Source organism: Stylophora pistillata, chromosome 1 (genome assembly GCF_964205215.1).
Source record: "Stylophora pistillata chromosome 1, jaStyPist1.2, whole genome shotgun sequence".
In the NCBI taxonomy this organism is placed as follows: domain Eukaryota; kingdom Metazoa; phylum Cnidaria; class Anthozoa; order Scleractinia; family Pocilloporidae; genus Stylophora; species Stylophora pistillata.
In genome coordinates this window covers 14,142,835-14,160,727 of record NC_142519.1, presented here as the reverse complement: position 1 = coordinate 14,160,727, position 17,893 = coordinate 14,142,835, and the positions used below count along the sequence as shown (strand labels likewise).

At 37.2% G+C, this 17,893-nt stretch overlaps 1 protein-coding gene across 2 annotated transcripts; it reads left to right on the top strand.

Moving 5' to 3' along the window:
- Positions 1-53: 53 nt before the first annotated feature.
- Positions 54-16,523, top strand: LOC111324306 (calcium/calmodulin-dependent protein kinase type II delta chain-like). Of its 2 annotated transcripts, none has more exons than XM_088738837.1 (18): positions 54-250; positions 327-421; positions 1,041-1,100; positions 4,268-4,322; positions 4,700-4,765; positions 5,057-5,129; positions 5,233-5,335; positions 6,383-6,466; positions 7,504-7,598; positions 7,869-7,910; positions 8,360-8,440; positions 8,685-8,768; positions 9,413-9,464; positions 11,342-11,434; positions 11,841-11,916; positions 12,307-12,401; positions 13,143-13,257; positions 14,261-16,523. In XM_088738837.1, exons 1-18 carry the CDS (start codon positions 177-179, stop codon positions 14,376-14,378), a joined length of 1,461 nt encoding a protein of 486 aa, XP_088594963.1. In that variant the 5' UTR covers positions 54-176; the 3' UTR covers positions 14,379-16,523. The 2 variants fall into 2 exon arrangements, with proteins under 2 accessions (XP_088594963.1, XP_088594966.1); XM_088738840.1 differs by lacking the exon at positions 9,413-9,464 and adding an exon at positions 9,527-9,575 and having other exon boundaries at positions 60-250.
- Positions 16,524-17,893: the final 1,370 nt, after the last annotated feature.

The window sequence follows — 17,893 nt, the reverse complement described above, 5'->3', positions numbered from 1 at the left end:
TTTCATATTTTGAGTCTTGAGGGATATTATTTTTTGTTGTTGACTAAATAGGAAAAACCCGCAGGATTATAGAAAAGCGGAGCGTCGAGGTCGAGGAGGTTGCGTGGTCACGTGATACTGGTTAGTACAATCGATCAATCATTGAAGAGAATAACAAAGTTGAGAGGTGTTCAAACATGGCGGGCAGTACATCTCCGGTTTCGAAGCAGGCATTTCATGAGACCTACGAGCTAAAGGAGGAACTGGGAAAGTAAGTAATTCCACAGATCAACTTTCACTGGACGTGGTTGTAGGATTTATTCTTATTTCTCGATTGTCCCTCGTAGAGGCGCGTTCAGCATTGTTCGTCGATGTGTAAATAAAGAGACGAGACTCGAGTATGCCGCGAAAATTATCAACACGAGAAAATTATCATCTAGAGGTAAGAAAAGCGGATTTGTTTTTTTTTTTCGCGATAACTTTAGAATTGAAGATTTTATTATGAACTTATTATAGATATACGAGGCACTAAAGTTAAAAATTGTTTTAAATTTTTTTTCGAATGAACTTGCTGCAAATTTCATTTGGAATCTTTTCGGTATTCTTTACTTGGAAAGGCGAAGAAATAAATCTTTCAGGAAACGATCTATTTTCGATGGGGTTTTTTTTATTGCTGTGGTAAGGTTACCCTTTCGCATTTACTGAATTCGGACGTGTCTTTTATTTTTTTCATGGATGTAAAGAATATTTCAAATGAGGAATGATTCAAGAGGAAATTGTTTATGTTATTTAGAGGTCGCCTACAAGGTATATTTTTGAAGATATACCTTGTGTTAGTTTCCGAAAAGTACGGATAAATGGCTACCATAAATGATACATCCAAATCCAAACCAGATGTTGCTTTCGATCGAAAGTTTGACCAGAGTGAATTTAATATTTTAATGTCAGAAAGCGCCAAACATCACTTCACAGTGGGAGAGTCCGCGTAGATTTCACCTGTGCCACACTCTGATATTTACCCAGATAACTCCTCTAATATATTTTATTTTTCCATTCATCAGATCTTCAGAAGCTCGAACGAGAAGCCAGGATCTGCCGCCTACTGAAGCATCCTAACATTGGTGGGTATGAAACAGGTTTAAATTACGGTAAATATCACGCGAAGGAAATTGTATGGAAGGTTCGCAAATTGAGATCCTTAAAAGTTTGAAAATGTTCTTTGTAATGCATAATTTTCTTAAGATATATGTTAGCCGGAAAGTTCTTTTGTTTCGCATGGGTGACTTTCTAGAAGTTTTCCGAAATTTTACTCTCGCGTACATTTTTACGCCGTGAGACGAACAGTGGCTCAAATGTCTTTCAAACGGCGATCAGCTCAACAACTGTGTAAACACAGAAATATACATTTAATTCATGTCATCAGCGGCGCGCACGCCAGTTAGTCACTCTATTTAAAAGGTGACGTGTTGCAATTCCCTCGTCAAGAGACAGAAACAACTCATAATTGTCAACATGAAGTTTTTTGCATGCGAAGATGCAAATTCTCTCCCTATAGATGAAGTTGTAGGCGTGTGAATGTGAGCCTATTGAATCGTTTTTGTTGTTCATGTCAAACGGAGATGAATTCCCACTTATTTTCAAACCCCGCAGCACTGCACGGCAGCGATCTGTCGTTGGTTTATGACTCCGTAGTTGTAAATTTGAGCTATAACACAAATTTAAATCGGCAAGAGCTGTCTGGATTTCTGCTTTAGATAAGATTTCTCTCGGTTTGCGGAGGTGGTGGAGTTGATTGCTTTTTAATTTAGTGAGCCGAAAACTTGCACCCAGCTGTAGGCTATCAGAATTTACGAGAAAGACCTCTTTCCTGTTTTTGAAGATAAGAAGAAGTATTTTTTTCTGTAGTTAAGATGGAACTTAATTGTTTCCTTTTGTCGTCTTGTAATTATAAATATTCTAAATATTATGCCTCCATATTTTACAGAGAGAATTGACGCTCATGAATCGATTTCGCGGGAAGAATAACTCGATATGTTATGTAAAATAGAATTCGAACATTAAATCAATTTGCAATAATTTTTTATATTGCGTTTTGTGGGAGGGATCGAATTACGACAACTAATGATGAGTAAAATTTCGTGAAATTACTTGTTTTCTTTGAGCTGACTTTTGTCTTAGCAGCCAATAAATCAAAATGGTCTTGCTGCGCATACATTTTGTAGATTTATTGATTGAATTTACACAATTGAATGCTAGCCTCTGCGAATCCGATGCATTTTTAATTCCTTCTTTGCAAATAATTGATGGGCAGTGGGTCGCACAGAAAGCAATATGGAACAAAGATGTGTGCGTGTGAGTCGTGGAGAGAAAGGGAGCAATTTAAAGGTCGCGATCGAATGTGTAAAGTAAGAAGAACCAAAATTAGGCAGACAGAGGAAGGCGTCTGAGCTCGTATCGATTTGAGTGTACAGTAATTAATGAAGTTGGATTAGTCTGTCAATATCCTAATGATTTTTCATTGGCATGTGACTGTATGGAAAATGGAATTTTTTCCCAATGCCAGTTTAGAATGAGTTTCAAGCCATCTTATTGCCACGTTGGCAGAAATTTTTTAGCTGATCGGAAAGGTTAACAGGGTATAGACATACACTCAGGTTAATTCTTCCAAAAGGTGTTAATAAATGATGAAATATTTTATAATTAAAGGTAACCTATAGCTGTAGGACTGAAGTCATTAGCACTTATTATTTCGTTTGCTCTGTTTTATTTTTCTCTTTTAGCACTATTTTATTTCATGCAAATCAGTTGACCTTCACTTTCCATTAATTTGCCATATTATTTTTTTTTTAAATCAGACGTTTTTTTTTTTTACCTTGAGAGAATTGTTCAGTCTTATTTGTAGGGTTCTCTGAAAACAATAAATGTCTAAAAAAGCATCAGAACACATCTTCATTTGAATCTATCTTTATTCTTAAAGCTGTGAAGAATTGCATTTTCCTAAGAGTTGGTTTCTTCCAGCTGAAAACGATTTCATCAATTATGTCAGTATTTGTAGCATGATAATGCTATAATCGTGACCCCAACTGTCAAGGGAAAGGTCAAAATTTGTCTTCAGCTTGAAGGGAGCACGGTGTCATGATAAGGTTGACATTCATTCTATTACAATGTGACTTTCTGCTGTTTATTATTCATCACAGGGACATGGGTGTATGCTGTTTTAAAGATGTCCTATATTTTATTTGTTTCATATATTTATTAAAGGTGCTTCATGTAATTTTCTTTTTCATATTTGTCGTTAAGTAAACACAGACATTCACTCAGCATTAGTAAATAAATAAATTGGTAATTATGATTGTCTTAAAGCAAGCCAAGTATGTAAGAAATGTTCTGATAGGGGTGATCTTATCTTTTTCACATGATACATCCTCATGGAGGTAGAACTGCAATATGGCTATCACATGTTGTAATTACTCCTTTTATTTTAATGTGGATGAAAAGCTGTTTTCAGAAGAAAATAAGCAGAATGATACTAAACAATTTGAAAAGTTTACATTGCAAGCCATTAAAAGGAGGACTATATTTTTGGAATGCAAAATTAATAAGATAATTTTAGGCCATTTGTTCCTCTAGTAAATGGAAGATAACTCTTACTTATAGGTGATGTACAGCACTATTTTATCCATTCCTGGACTCTTTAAATGATCAAATTGATCAAGATTATCCTAGGGCTTCTTTCATGTGTGGAATGGGACACAGAATATTTTTTATTAGTTTTTACAAATTTTGAGATGCGACGAAACACAGTTCAGAGTATTCTACTGGAATTTATATTTTTAGCCCTCCCTTTCAACAGTCAAATAAACAGAAATATTGATTTCTCTTTAAATTATGATAAATTGAGGTGGTTCTGCATAGCTGCTGCAGTTATTTGATTCGATCTTATGGAATTCTACCAACAGATGAATCTTGATAATTATACTGGTTATAATTTGATATTTGAAAATAGAGCCATGGAATTTGTTTTTTTATTAAGGATCATGAAGCTGATGTTCAGGGTGTTTCCAAGAGGCATTATTGCCATCCATAGTTATTTCTTAGGATGAGGAAAAGACATTAAATTGACTTGTGATGTTTGAGAATTTGTATGAGATTAATATTGACTAATTAAAATATCTTTTATGATTTTATATGTCTTAGAAACACTCATTTTACATTGTTATGTAAGCTGTTTATGACCTGAGTCAGTTTAAGCCTCAGTTTAATTTAATTTTGTCTTATTTCCTTGCAGTTAGACTCCATTCTAGCATTGCAGAAGAAGGATATCATTATCTAGTGTTTGACCTGTAAGTCTTGGTGCCAACAGTGCAACATCTCTCTTTTGTTGTATAAATGTGTCTTCTTAATGGGGCTCAGTGCACCTGAACTGATGAGGAACTTGACCAGTGTTTTCCAGAGATTTTTAAGGGTCTGTCATAGAAAACTACCTGCCAGCAAAGGTTACATTTTAGTTTTCAGATCAAGACAGTTATTTGCTGCTTTGTCTAATTTGAGTAACCAGGGCTTCAGAAGAGAGTTAAGTTGGTGAAAATGCCAGCTGCTTATTGTGCTTCTGGATAACACTGTTTGACACCTGTGAGATCCTTGCTTGTGTATCTTGCATGTGGTAGCATCTGATGTTGTTTCTTATGTAAAATCTAACAGCTTGTGATTTTTGCTGCAGAGTAACAGGAGGAGAATTATTTGAAGACATTGTTGCCAGGGAATACTACAGTGAAGCAGATGCAAGGTAGAGTTTTTGCTTTTGTCATTTTGCAGGATGGCATTAAAAAAAATGAGGTTTTAAGTTGTAATTTCTAACCCTTGAAAGTGACCAATAGCCACAAAGGAAACTGAGAAAATTTTCATATATTTTGCATTGAGGAAAAAATTGTGAAGTCATTAAAAACTGGAAATTCCTAAGGAGTCTCCCATTAATTGAAGAAATATGTTGTAGGAGAAGGGAGCCAGGAATTATTCAGTGTAGTATCACGCTGTGCATTAGATTATTGTGACATTCTCTTGATTTTCTTTCTTTAAGTCATTGCATACAGCAGATACTGGAAAGTGTTCATCACTGCCATCACAACAAAGTAGTTCATCGGGATTTGAAGGTAGATGTTCTTTCTCTTCTTTATCAATAATTACTATTATTATAGTTTTTGAATATTTGAAAAATAGATTTTATGTTATTCATTTTGTTGTACTTCTATGTAGCCTGAGAATTTACTCCTTGCAAGTAAAGAAAAAGGTGCAGCCGTCAAGCTAGCTGATTTTGGGTTAGCAATTGAAGTTGATGGGGACAAGCATGGGTGGTATGGTAAGTGTTGGTTGTGAATAGATGTGATGGGTGAAGGATAAACACATGTACACTATATACATACATATATAGGTTAATTGACCACTCCCCATAGGGGCTTTTCAGGGCCAACACCCAGCCATCCCATGCAGGGGAGGACATCCACCACACAGTAATCTCGTGCGTGGGAAATTAATGTCTCCTACCCCTAACCCTGCAGGAGACGGGGCCTACGTTTTATTCGTCTTTATCCGAGAAGACTAGAATATCTATCCAATTCTTGATTATAGAAAGGTAGCAAATTCTCCTCACTTATTTTAAGACCATGAGTATTGGTCCATATACACTTGTGTGGAGCAAATTTTGATTTGAAACGCACTGCCATCCGCAGACCCTGTGAGCTGAGATTTCTAAACCTTATTGGTATAGTGTAGTTTACTACAAGCTAATACATTACTTTGTGATAAAAAGTTATTTGAAAAATGTGACTTGATGTTTGGGACGTTTCTTAATGAACAAGTGTTGGATTGGACTATCAGACTATAATCACCAAACTAGAAGAGAGAGAATAATTTGGTGGAAATTAATTTTGGGCAGTGTTCTTCGTGATTACGATAAACTCACAGTCACCCAGGGCTTTTTTCCACACACCCGTTTAACATGACTTAAAATCACTCAACTTTGGCTCACTAAATCCTGAGTGTTACTTAGGGATGCCTGTTCTGCTGAATTATCTAAAGACAATGTTACATAAATAAAGGCTGATAGTTTCTAAAGAAACTGTTTGGGGCTGCATTGGTAGGGGTAACGAAATAATTTGGATATATCAACAAAGGTGAAATATCGCTCCGACGAAGGGCTAACACTCAAAACGTGAGCTTAGTAATCGTTACAGTGGCCAATTTACCATTTCAACATTGTTGATATATCCAAATTACAATGTTACAATATGAGGCTACCAGTAATTTTTATGTTCAACAGTCATTCTGGGAACTCAACTCAGTAATTAAAACACTGTACATATGCTCGTAGACTAGTTTTAATTTTGTAATTGTTTTTCCTTCATAGGATTTGCAGGAACACCAGGTTATCTTTCTCCTGAAGTCCTCAAGAAGGAGCCATATGGCAGATCTGTGGACTTATGGGCCTGTGGTAAGTGAATGCGATGTCAGTCCATTGAATGCGATGATGTCAGTCCATTGAATGCAATGTCAGTCCATTGAATGCGATGTCAGTCCATTGAATGCGATGTCAGTCCATTGAATGGGATGTCAGTCCATTGAATGCGATGTCAGTCCATTGAATGCGATGTCAGTCCATTGAATGCGATGTCAGTCCATTGAATGCGATGTCAGTCCATTGAATGGGATGTCAGTCCATTGAATGTGATGTCAGTCCATTCAATGCGAAGTCAGTCCATTGAATGCGATGTCAGTTCATTGAATGCGATGTCAGTCCATAGAATGCGATGTCAGTCCATTGAATGCGATGTCAGTCCATTGAATGCGATGTCAGTCCATTGAATGCGATGTCAGTCCATTGAAGGCGATGTCAGTCCATTGAATGCGATGTCAGTCCATTGAATGCAATGTCAGTCCATTGAATGCGATGTCAGTCCATTCAATGCTCAGTACTTCTTGAATTTGATTTCAAAATGCAGAAACACATTTTTTGGCTCAAGCTTTGTAAGTTACCTTCCTTGATACATTGTGCAAGTCATGTACAGCTATAGGTAAAGTCTTTTTACGAGCCTAGTGGCCCATCAGGCCGGTGCTTAACTCTGGTTTCTGTTGCATGAAGCGACTAAGAGTATTTCTACTCCCCCCCTGGATGGGATGCTAGTCCATCGCAGGGTTACCCCCCAGCAGGAAATTTGCCGGTACCCATTTAAACACCCGAGTGAAGAGAGGCACTGTGAGAGTAAAGTGTCTTGCCTAATAACACAACACAATGTCCCCGGCCAGGGCTTGAACCCGGACCACTCGATCCGGAGTCGAGGGCACCAACCATGAGGCCACTGCGCCTCCACATTATGTACAGCTGTACAGTACTTATTAATAATATACTCTCCAAGATACAGTGTGCTTCTAATACCTTGATGTGGTAAATTTTTTTGTCAGAATTTCATTTTTATTTTCCTGTCTCTTATCACATCTTTAACTTCATGTAACTGAATGTTTTACTTTCAGGTGTAATCTTGTACATTTTACTTGTTGGTTACCCTCCTTTTTGGGATGAAGACCAACACAAATTGTATGCTCAGATAAAGGCTGGTGCCTATGATGTGAGTTCATTCAATTTAGATTGTATTCTATTTCTCATAAAAATTGCTTTTTTGTTTGTTTGTTTTTCCTTAAAGACCACAAACAGTCTTTGGTGGAAAAAAAATCATGTCCATGTCTAGTGTACATGTGTATATAATTTCATTTAACTGGGGTAAATCACCAAGCTATGAGATAAATATTTTTGATTAACTAAGTAATGATGGTGCCGTTGATAATCTTTGCAAGTGAATGTTATTGGTTTTTTTTCTAACTTTTCTTTTTGTGTTTAGTATCCATCCCCAGAATGGGATACAGTCACAGATGAGGCAAAGGTCAGATTTCAGTACAGTATATATATAAATTTACACATTTCTGTTAATTACCGTGCGGAAGGTCCGTAGGGGCAAAAATGTGCCCAAGGTCTTGAACACGGCCCGAGGGCGAGGGCCTCAATTGCCGCGAGTGGCGCGGAATAAATTCCGGAACGTTGTCTGTAATGTAAGAAAACTGGACTAGTTTTGCGCGAGCGATTAACCAATGAGGATGCCTCAGAAAAAGACTAATACAACTGTCGGCCGACAGTCGGCCAGAATTTTGGTCTGAAACATAACGAAAACTGTCGGTCGACAGTCGGCCGACAATATCTTTTGGGAACTGTTCTTCACTTCTACCAAGTCATTTTAGAGTGGGTTCTCAACATGAGGGAGACAGAAGTGAGTTTTTAGGTTCTCGCCGCTTTTCCTTATTTATTTGGAAATTGATGTTTTTCTCTTTTTCACAGGAGCTCATTAACACTCTGTTGTGCGTTGATCAGTCCAAAAGGATAACAGCTACAGAGGCCCTGAAACATCCGTGGATCGTGGTATGTCTGTTTACCAATTCTTATCGGGCCATTTGCCTTTCTTTTCACCTTACGGACAATCTCTGTGTTTGTGCTTTGAATTTAAGTTGCCTATTTGTGATGGAATCTTTTGTTGTTATCCATTTTGGTAACTGTCAGTTATCAAGGTTTGCTAACACTCGATCGACAACCGCTGTTCTAAAAGCGATAACTTTAGGAAATGGCTGCCTTAACGTGACTGACAAAAACGATGAATGTTGTTTAGAACCGTGAACGTGTGGCTTCTAAAGTACACAGACAAGAAACGTTGGACGGATTGAAGAAATTCAATGCCCGAAGGAAACTTAAGGTAATTGCTTTATTTTTAGGTATGAAAGCCGAGTGCTTCGGGAAAGAAAATATAATTGTTGTTGAAGTTCACAGAGTGTGGACAATACAAAGGAAATTAATCTTTCCTTAACGGAAATTAAGATACCAATCCGAGGGAAAAATTGTCACCCACGCGGTAAACGTCAAATGACTTCGAAACCTGATTTTGATTCCAGTTGATTGGTTAAGAGGAAGTGATTGATTTTCACCCTGATTGGGTTCAGTGTGCACTACATGCAACTGTCTGTGTTTTGTTCTGCTTCGTGCATAAATTGGCGAGACAAGGAAAGGCTTTCTTTATGAGCAGGCATCACATGAACCTTTTGTTTCAGTAAAAGAAGTATGCTGAGATAAAAAATTAATTGAAGTGAACATCTAGCTTCACTTACAGACCAGCATAAACAAACATAATGCTAAAGAGACTAACGGGCAAAGAAATAAGAAATCAGAGAGCAACGGCTTTGAAGTGTCGTATAATTTATTAACACTATCCTGTTGTTAAGACCTGGTTTCTCTTTTGTCCGCCTTCTTAGAATGTTGTTTACCCATTTGTTCTTTTCTTTTTCTCTGGTTCTCAGCTTATTTCTTTCTTTTCTGACTGAGATTTATTTGATGTTTCTTCAGGGAGCAATTCTGACCACTATCCTGGCCACAAGTAATTTTAATCTTTCTTCAGGTATAATCATGTACTGTTCTGCATGGAGTTTCATTGATGTCGCAATATTATTATCGTTTCAGGGTGCCATCTTAACAACCATTGTGGCTCGTAGGTTTTCTGCTAACTCAGGTAAATTTCTTAACGATAAAGATAAATGCTTTAAACGTGAATATTTTCTCTCGAGTCTTAGAGGATTTAAAAATATTAGTGGACATTTAACTTTTTTTAAAAGTTGAATTTACCTCAGTAAACCCATTGAAATCTTTCCAAGCCCTTTAAAAATGAAGAAGCGAATTTCCAAGAGAGATCAGCTAGTCATTGGAACGCATAAAACAAAGCTTTTCTAAGAAAAAGCACCGATGATAGAATTTGGTAATAGTTTTTAAGAGTTGCCATTAAGTAAGTTTGGTTGGCTTTTTTTCATGCATGTGTGTTTGTGAATAAAACTTTGCACAAATTGATAAAATACCGTTCTTTTGCTCAATATCTGTGGTCGTGTTCGGTGTTACCTTTCAGCCCTAAATGGCATGTTTGGGACAGTCGTATAAACGAGACTAACCAAAGAGCGACCTTATCTAACCAATCGCGATGCCTGAAGTCAATGCGATGAACTGGAGCCGAGCGCGCGAACCCATTTCGTAGCTTTATACTGATTCATCTCACTTTTCGACCGTTAAATGTATAAAATTGTCTAATTGAGAGATAACTCTCGTAAAGCTTTCTTTGGTTAAAGGAATTAGCTTCCGTTCGCTCATCTTGACTTGCTAATTCATATGGTTCATCATAAATTATACGGCTCTTCGTAAAACAAGTAGAAACCTTTAAATATTTTGGACGTTAGCGATAAGATGTAGAATATACTGGCGGTTAAAACTTTCAGCTACTTTGAGCGGTGCATAGTTCTATTACCACGAAAGATCTTAAATTTATGAAAATATGTTATGGTGGTATATACTGACAAAACTGCTAAATTCAAATAAAATGTTAAAAATTTTCGAAGATGCGAGCCCTGTAAACATTTCTCTTAACTCATCTCGCTTTGCTACTAATCTAATGTGGCTCAAACACACTGCGCTTCATATTTACAATGTACCTCTACTGTTTCATTTATGCGCTGCTAATATACAAGACAGTTCTTTCGTATTCTCAAAGAAATTGGTTTGTTGACAGACTTCACCCCTCACTTTCCAGACTGAGTTAATGTCCTACAGTTAAGGCTTGAAGCGGGGGAAAACGTCAATCCCTTTCGGGAAAGGGAAGTTAAGAGAAGAGCTGGTTTCGGTGACAGGGCGTGGTGTCTCAAAAACCTGAGTGGAAACTCTTATCAGAATCAAGCGAAGAATTAATTATGACGGACAGAATCTAAATCCTTCACTTACAAGAGTGACCTAAGAAGAAATTTTTCTTAAAGGTCAAATTTAATGCATTTTAAAGCGGAGAGGCGATGAGAAGAAATGGAAATGCCAATGTACAGAACAAATGAAAGTGATGAAAATGTGTGGCAGACGCTTCTGGGAATAGTTATTTAGATCTTAGAGTTGAAAGGACAATTTTTGAAAATCATCGGCCAATGATAAAATGGTAAAATATTGGAAATTTGATTCCTATGAATTCGACGCGCGATTTAAGACTGCGAAAATAGTGCGGAGGTCCATAAACATCCAAGTACATCGTTGAGATCTTTTCCCACATTTCATCTCATCTCATTATCATCATATTAGTATTACAGTTATGACCATGATTATTCGTATCATGTTTTTTGTTGTTGATATTTTTGTCGTCATAAGCATTCCATTTCTTATCATTGTCATTATTATTATTGTTATTATTATAATTGTTAAAATTATTATCATTACTTAAAAGCAGTTAGTATTTTGTATCACTGTTTTTTGCAGTTCGACCTTTTGTCAGTAAGAAAAAGGGATCAGACGAAGAACTTACGGTTCATTCTGAAGATGAACACGAGGTTGATGCGGTAGCAAATAAAGGTTGGTAATTAATATGTCCCGTTGTCTAATCCAAAGACCAATATTTATGGTCTGTGTTCCAGGACGAACTCATCTTTTTTTTTGCGAGTGTTTACACAGAAGGCCGGAAAAACTCAAAATGATGCACGTGTACATTAAAAGTCGAAAATGTTTGTCTCTCGTAGTTTCCTAAAAGTATTCGTTCGGACTCATCAAGCAACAGTCTCTTCTACTCTCTGTGATAACTCAAGGAAGGGCTACTTTAGACCTTGATTTAAAATGTAATTATTTCAGTGAAAATATCAAAATGATTGGTGTCATGTTTATTTGTCTCAAAGATAGATCGATCTTTATCAAGATTTATTATTTTGCCCTTTTACCATGGTTACTTTAAACTGTTTAGCTTACATGAACGTCCTCCTTTCAGGTAAAGAACAACACATCATTCAGCTGACTCAGAAGTTGATTACTAGTATCACTACTGGGGACTTCGAAACCTACAGGTAGTTATTTCTGTTAGTGAAGAAGCATTTACGCCAGCAAGCTTTCCATGACAGAACATGAAGGGTTTTTTCGTTAATATTTGTTACTGACACCTGTGCAGTTTCTTGTTGGTTCTTATCCTTCTTGACCTCATGGTGGTTTGCTAAGATTCCCGGCTTTCTGCTCCACACAACATAACACTCCAACTGTCAGTTCGATTGGGAAACAGTCGAAGAAGAGCTAGTCCTTGGCCAATTTCTTGCTCGGAAAACTTAGGAAAATCTCCTATATATATTTCACAAGCCTTAAGTAAATCCCGACTAGAGGTATTCGTAATGATGAGTAAATCAAACGTTATGCGAAATATTTGTTTAAAAAATAATGAATGTTGTTACTCTGATCTGTTGCAGCAAATTAATTGACCCACATGTGACAGCGTTTGAACCAGTTTCGAACGGTAACTTAGTTGAGGGCTTGGAGTTCCACAAGTTTTATTTTGACAATTGTAAGTTGAAAATTTAATCATATATTTTTCTCCATGTTTCCCTTTGGTTCTCTGTTTTCTTTTCCACTCCCCAAAATAGAAATAGCTTGTTTAAGTACGCGCACATCACGGTTTTGCGCATCACGGTTTTGCACATCACGGTTTTGCACATCGCGGTTTTGCACATCATGGCTTTGCACCTCACGGTTTCGCACTTCACTGGTTCGCATTTTCCCCTTTTATCTTTGCGTCGTCAAATTTGAGCAACATGTTTGCACCGTCTATTACAGTAAACGCGAATTAACTTAAGAATTATCGCAAACTTTTTTCTCTCTTCTTGACCTCATTTAACATGGAAATTAACTTACGGAAAGACAATAAGGGAACTGAAGCGGGAACTTCTTTGAGATACGAACTGAAACAGGAAGAAGAACGTCACTACAACTGACCTGCTAAGATACCGAAGAAGAAACTGGAAGGTCCTCTTTTTATCATTTCAAACCAAATGGTTCACACAAAAAGCTAGAGTAGGCGAGAAAAGAACTCTTACCTTCGAGCTGCCGTGCGCGTCTTTAAAACGTCGATGCGGAAGCTATCTATTATTAATATTAGAAGAACTTATTCTTTTTTTCAGTGAATCTCGTTCCGACCGTTTATAGTATTGCATGATTAATCTTTTGATGAATTGAAGCAAGGGCACTTGGAGGGCTTAGTGTCTCTTTATTAATGGAACTTTTTCCCCTTTTTTTTCACTTCATTTAGTGCACAGCAAAAGAGCAACACCAGTCAATACAACTATTTTGTCGCCCCACGTACACATGCTAGGAGATGAAGCTGCTTGTATCTGCTACGTTCGGCTTCAACAGTTCTTAAGCAGGTGAAAACCAGTGACTTCAGTCCACACGGTTATTGTATAGAAGATTTAGTAGTCGTGATATTTAAGAAATGCAATCCTATTGTGATATTCTGTGTTAAATATATGATTTTTGTCAGAAGAATCCTTGCTTACGAAGATGGTCGGTCGGTCAGTCGGTTTGTTGGGAGATAACTTGTAGGTAAATCCTTACTAGAGGTATTTGTAATGGTGATAGGACCGAGTAAAGTCCAATTTGATCTGAAATCACAAAAGTGATTACAAGCGGGAGTCAGATTTGTCAATCACGAGTATGATTACAAACCGAATTGGACGACACTAAATAGTGTTACCAATTAGCTATAACAACTACAATGTCCGAAAAAAAGCAAGACAAATACTTTTATCCGAGAAAGGGATTATTTTCTATAGTAAGAAATTCCTCCATTTTGGAAATTCCCCGGTTTTATAGAGAAAGTGGTTGTTGCTATGGTGGATTTAGCTGAGTAGGTTGCTTTAACTGTCCAATTAGAGGTGTCTAATTACAACTCTACAGAATAATTAGTGAAAAATAAAGCAGCTAAAGCATTAATCACATTTGAGGATATTGCAATGGTTATATTCCTCTCTGTAATCACATTCGTGATTAAGTAATCCGACTCCTGCTTTGCGGTCGTCCTATTTTATGAAGTTATAAACATCTAATTTGTCCCTTCAATAGCCATACATTGTCGAGCAAAAGAGGTGATCCGAAAGAAGTTATGGTGACTGTCTTGATCTGACACTAAATTCTTGTAACTAATTTACAAGGAAATGTGTAGTAGTCAGAGAGGAGAACTTAGGAGTCTTATAGAGTTTATCACTCGTATGATCACAGACCGAATTGGACACTACTCAGTCCTATTACTATGACGGGCATACTCAGCTGGTGCTTGTCCCTTTGTGCTCAAATCTGGCAGATGAAAACCAATTTCGTTCGAGAATTGTGTTACAGCTTTGATTGTCCCTATTTCCTTTTCTTTCCTAGTGCCGGTGTACCGTTGACAAGGCAGACGGAGGAAACACGAGTATGGCAGAAAAAGTCTGGACATTGGATCAACGTACATCTACATATATCAAACGCGACATGTAGTCCGAAAAGTTAAGACAAGTGGGCTGCTTATGATATTACCTGACGTCATTGTCATGGCGGGAGTAGTTTTGCGTATAGCGCTTTGAAACAATACATGAAACGAGTGGCACGTGACTACGCAGGACGCGCGCAATACATGATGGTCATTGACTTTGTCAAAGTAGTGAAACTGAATCGCAAAAAGGTTTCCTATCCCAGAACATAATGCTTAATTTGAACTGGGTTAAGTTGCATTTTGTACTGTACTGCGTTCAGCTGCACCATGTTGTAATATCTAGCTTTGGTCATGCTTATATGGGTTATATATTAGAATTTTTTTTCCAAGGTTGTAAATACTATCTAAGGTAATAATATAGTTGCTTTCAATACTGCAATGTAGTTATGAAAATAGTCGCTTTTTCCACTGAAGGCCATGGAAACGTAGGCCGAGTTCTCACAATTGGGAGTTATTTATTTATTAATTTTTTTCCCAAATTTAGGGATTATTGCTGCACATAATTCTTGGAAATGTCAGAATTTGCTAGTTGTGTTATCTTAATGTGGAAGATGTAGGTTTAGTAAAAACAAAGTTGTGCGATACAACTGAATTTAGGTTTATAATTTTTACATGTTACTCTTTGGGGTATGATGAGGGTATAACTACTTCAGAAAAATATTTTACAAGTTATTAAAACTTGTTATTAAATGACAAAATATATGACACTAACAAAATTATTCTGTTACAGTTGGCTCTACATTAGGAAGGAAATATTTGGCACTAAAAAGTTTCAACTGTTTTATTATTATTTCTCTTATTTTATTATGATGATGATGATGATGATGATGATGATGATTATTATTATTATTATTGAAGATTGAATTCCAAATAGTTGCTGTTTATGTTGATAATTTTACTAGTGAACTCTTATTATGCTTCAGCTATGCAAGTTTAAAATGAATGCAATTTTTTTAGGATTATTATTAGGTAGGCTTTTCTGATGTTTTGAAAATTCTCGATATTTAGTCATTTTATTATTATTATTATTAATATTTTATTGTAGTTATCTTTATTGACATTCTTATTATCGCTATCATAACACGGGTAACATTTCAAGTGATTCAGAGGCAATTCTCGATTGAATGCCAAGTTGTAAAACCAAATCCAAGGTTATTCTAACAGCCAGTCAAAACAAAGGAAAAACGTAGCGACAATTCAAGGAGGTTGTAAGCAAACTTCTGTAAGCGCGACCATTAGATTAAGTTGTGCCCCAGACAGTTTCGCGCAGAACATAGCGTGCTATTTTAGAAAAAAATCAGCGAGCACGCAAATAACACTCCAGAGTTGCTTTCGACATTCAGTTGAGAATTTCTTTGTACCGAAAATTGAGTAATCTCATTTAAATAGCTAACTGAATCTATGTGATTTACGAGAGCTTCAAACCTGCTGGCTTAAAAAACCTGTCATTGATTCGTTAACTTCCATCGGACATTATTAATACGCACCAGTTTGAGTATTTTGTAGTGGGCGTTCATGTCTAACCTGCTTCCAGGATTTGAAATTCAGGGTAAGGGATCTTTTAAGCTTTGCTCTCTTAGGATTGTTGGAATTGTCAATATTTCGTAAATTCCGTCGTGCCTTTTATTTTTGTCGAGTTTCTTTGGAGTTCTTGTCTTGTTTCTCTTGCCTCTGATTTAGTCGGGACTTTCGTCTCCTAAGACAAATCTGAAGCAAGGACTATCATGTTTTCAAGTAATTTGTGTCACTTTTCTTTTTACCAAAACGTGTCTGGAAGTTGTACTCTTCGTAACTTTTAAATCAAGTCTAATCCCGGATTTTACACTCTTTAAGTTTTCATCAGAGCAATGCAGAAGTGTCTGTGTGGATTCAAGTTACACTGTAGCTCCACTAATTTCTCCATGACCATCGAATTATCTCTTTTCCAATAGCAATCGCAGTTTTTCAAGTAAACATTTTGTGCCCAAGGCCAAATTGCTCTACCAGTAGTACTAACTACCTATCTAACCGTTTTAGACTGACAGACTGTTATTGCACGTGGGCACGCGTCGCTAAATAGCTGTTGTAAAAATTTATTGTTGTTAACTGTCTTAGTTGAACTAATTCAGACTGTAATTGATAAAAACAACTCAATGCTTCAAATTAAATAAAGATGGCCGTGGCTGTGGTGGTCTTATGGCATCTTGTTGGCTGAGATCAGCTCACGATTTTGAAAAACGCTCGTAGAAAAATGGGTGACATCACTTTATCAGTTACCATCTACGAGCGACTTTCTCCTTCATCTCGAGGTTGTGCTTAGTCGGAAAATTCAACAAAGGTTGAGCCATACTCTCCTTCCTGTTAAGGCCAGAGCTAATGTAGATTTCTGTGGCTTGAAGCCACGGGTGTATTACTACCGTCGCTGGATGAAGCACCGGTCCATTGCGGGTCGCTTTCAACACTTTGTTGTTTCCCTAGCCATTTACTGGCACTTGTTTACTATCATGGTTGGAGACTGAGAGGAAATGAGAAAAGTGTCAGTTTCCCAAGAACACATCGACCTGCAAGCAAGGAGCGCTAGTCATTAGCATATTTCTCCTAATTTTTAAATTCCATTGAACCTGCAGTAACTCGAGTTTCGTTGCTTTCTCGAATCCAAGGAGGGCCCCCACTCCCGAAGAACCACCCAAATGCAACTTACCGAATTGCACAATAACCAGAACATGAAGGGAATGATAGATAACGCCTTTATTAACAATTTCAATATTTACATGAAAAGGTAAATTCCCGTCGTGCTGTGTACTATCTACAATCTAATCTGGTGAAGTCTCCAATAGCAAAGATTTTGTTTCAAGGCCGCCGGATTTCCACTGGCGCATTCGCACGCACATAAGAGAGATTTAAAACAGACACGTGAAGACGCATGCACGCAGAGATAGAAAACGGAAGATGAAAATGAAGTGCAATTATTTTATTTTGCTCGCCTGTTTGTTTGTTCTAATTTGAATATATCTACAAAGTTGAAATGGTAAATTGGCCACCGTTACGATTATAAAAGCTGACGTTTCGAGCGTTTGCCCTTCTTCGGAGCGAATAGAGGAATTGTGGGTTGTGTGTGCTTTTAAAAGCAGAAAAAGGAGCTACGTGATTGGTGGGAACATGGCAACGAGAAAAACACGAATAAATTAGTGGAATGAAAAGCGTTCGTTGATACTTGTGGGATTTAGATTGCCGGTTTGAAAGATGAGCTTTTGTTCAAGAGTTTTACGGCTTTCCGTGCTACCTAAGTGTAAGGAAAGACCGCAGATTGCCATGTTTTGCTTAGAATGGTTAGGTAAATTAAAATGTCTAGCGACTGGTTTCGATGTGTCCTTGTCATTACTCTCCACATCGCGAAGGTGTTCTCGGAATCGGCCACCTAGTCTTCTGCCTGTTTCACCGATGTAAATCTTTTTGCAGTACGTGCAAGTTATGCAATAGATTATATTGGCGGAGGTGCACGTGAAGTGATCGGTGATCTTAATGGAGCGTTTGGGTCCCGATATTTTCTCACT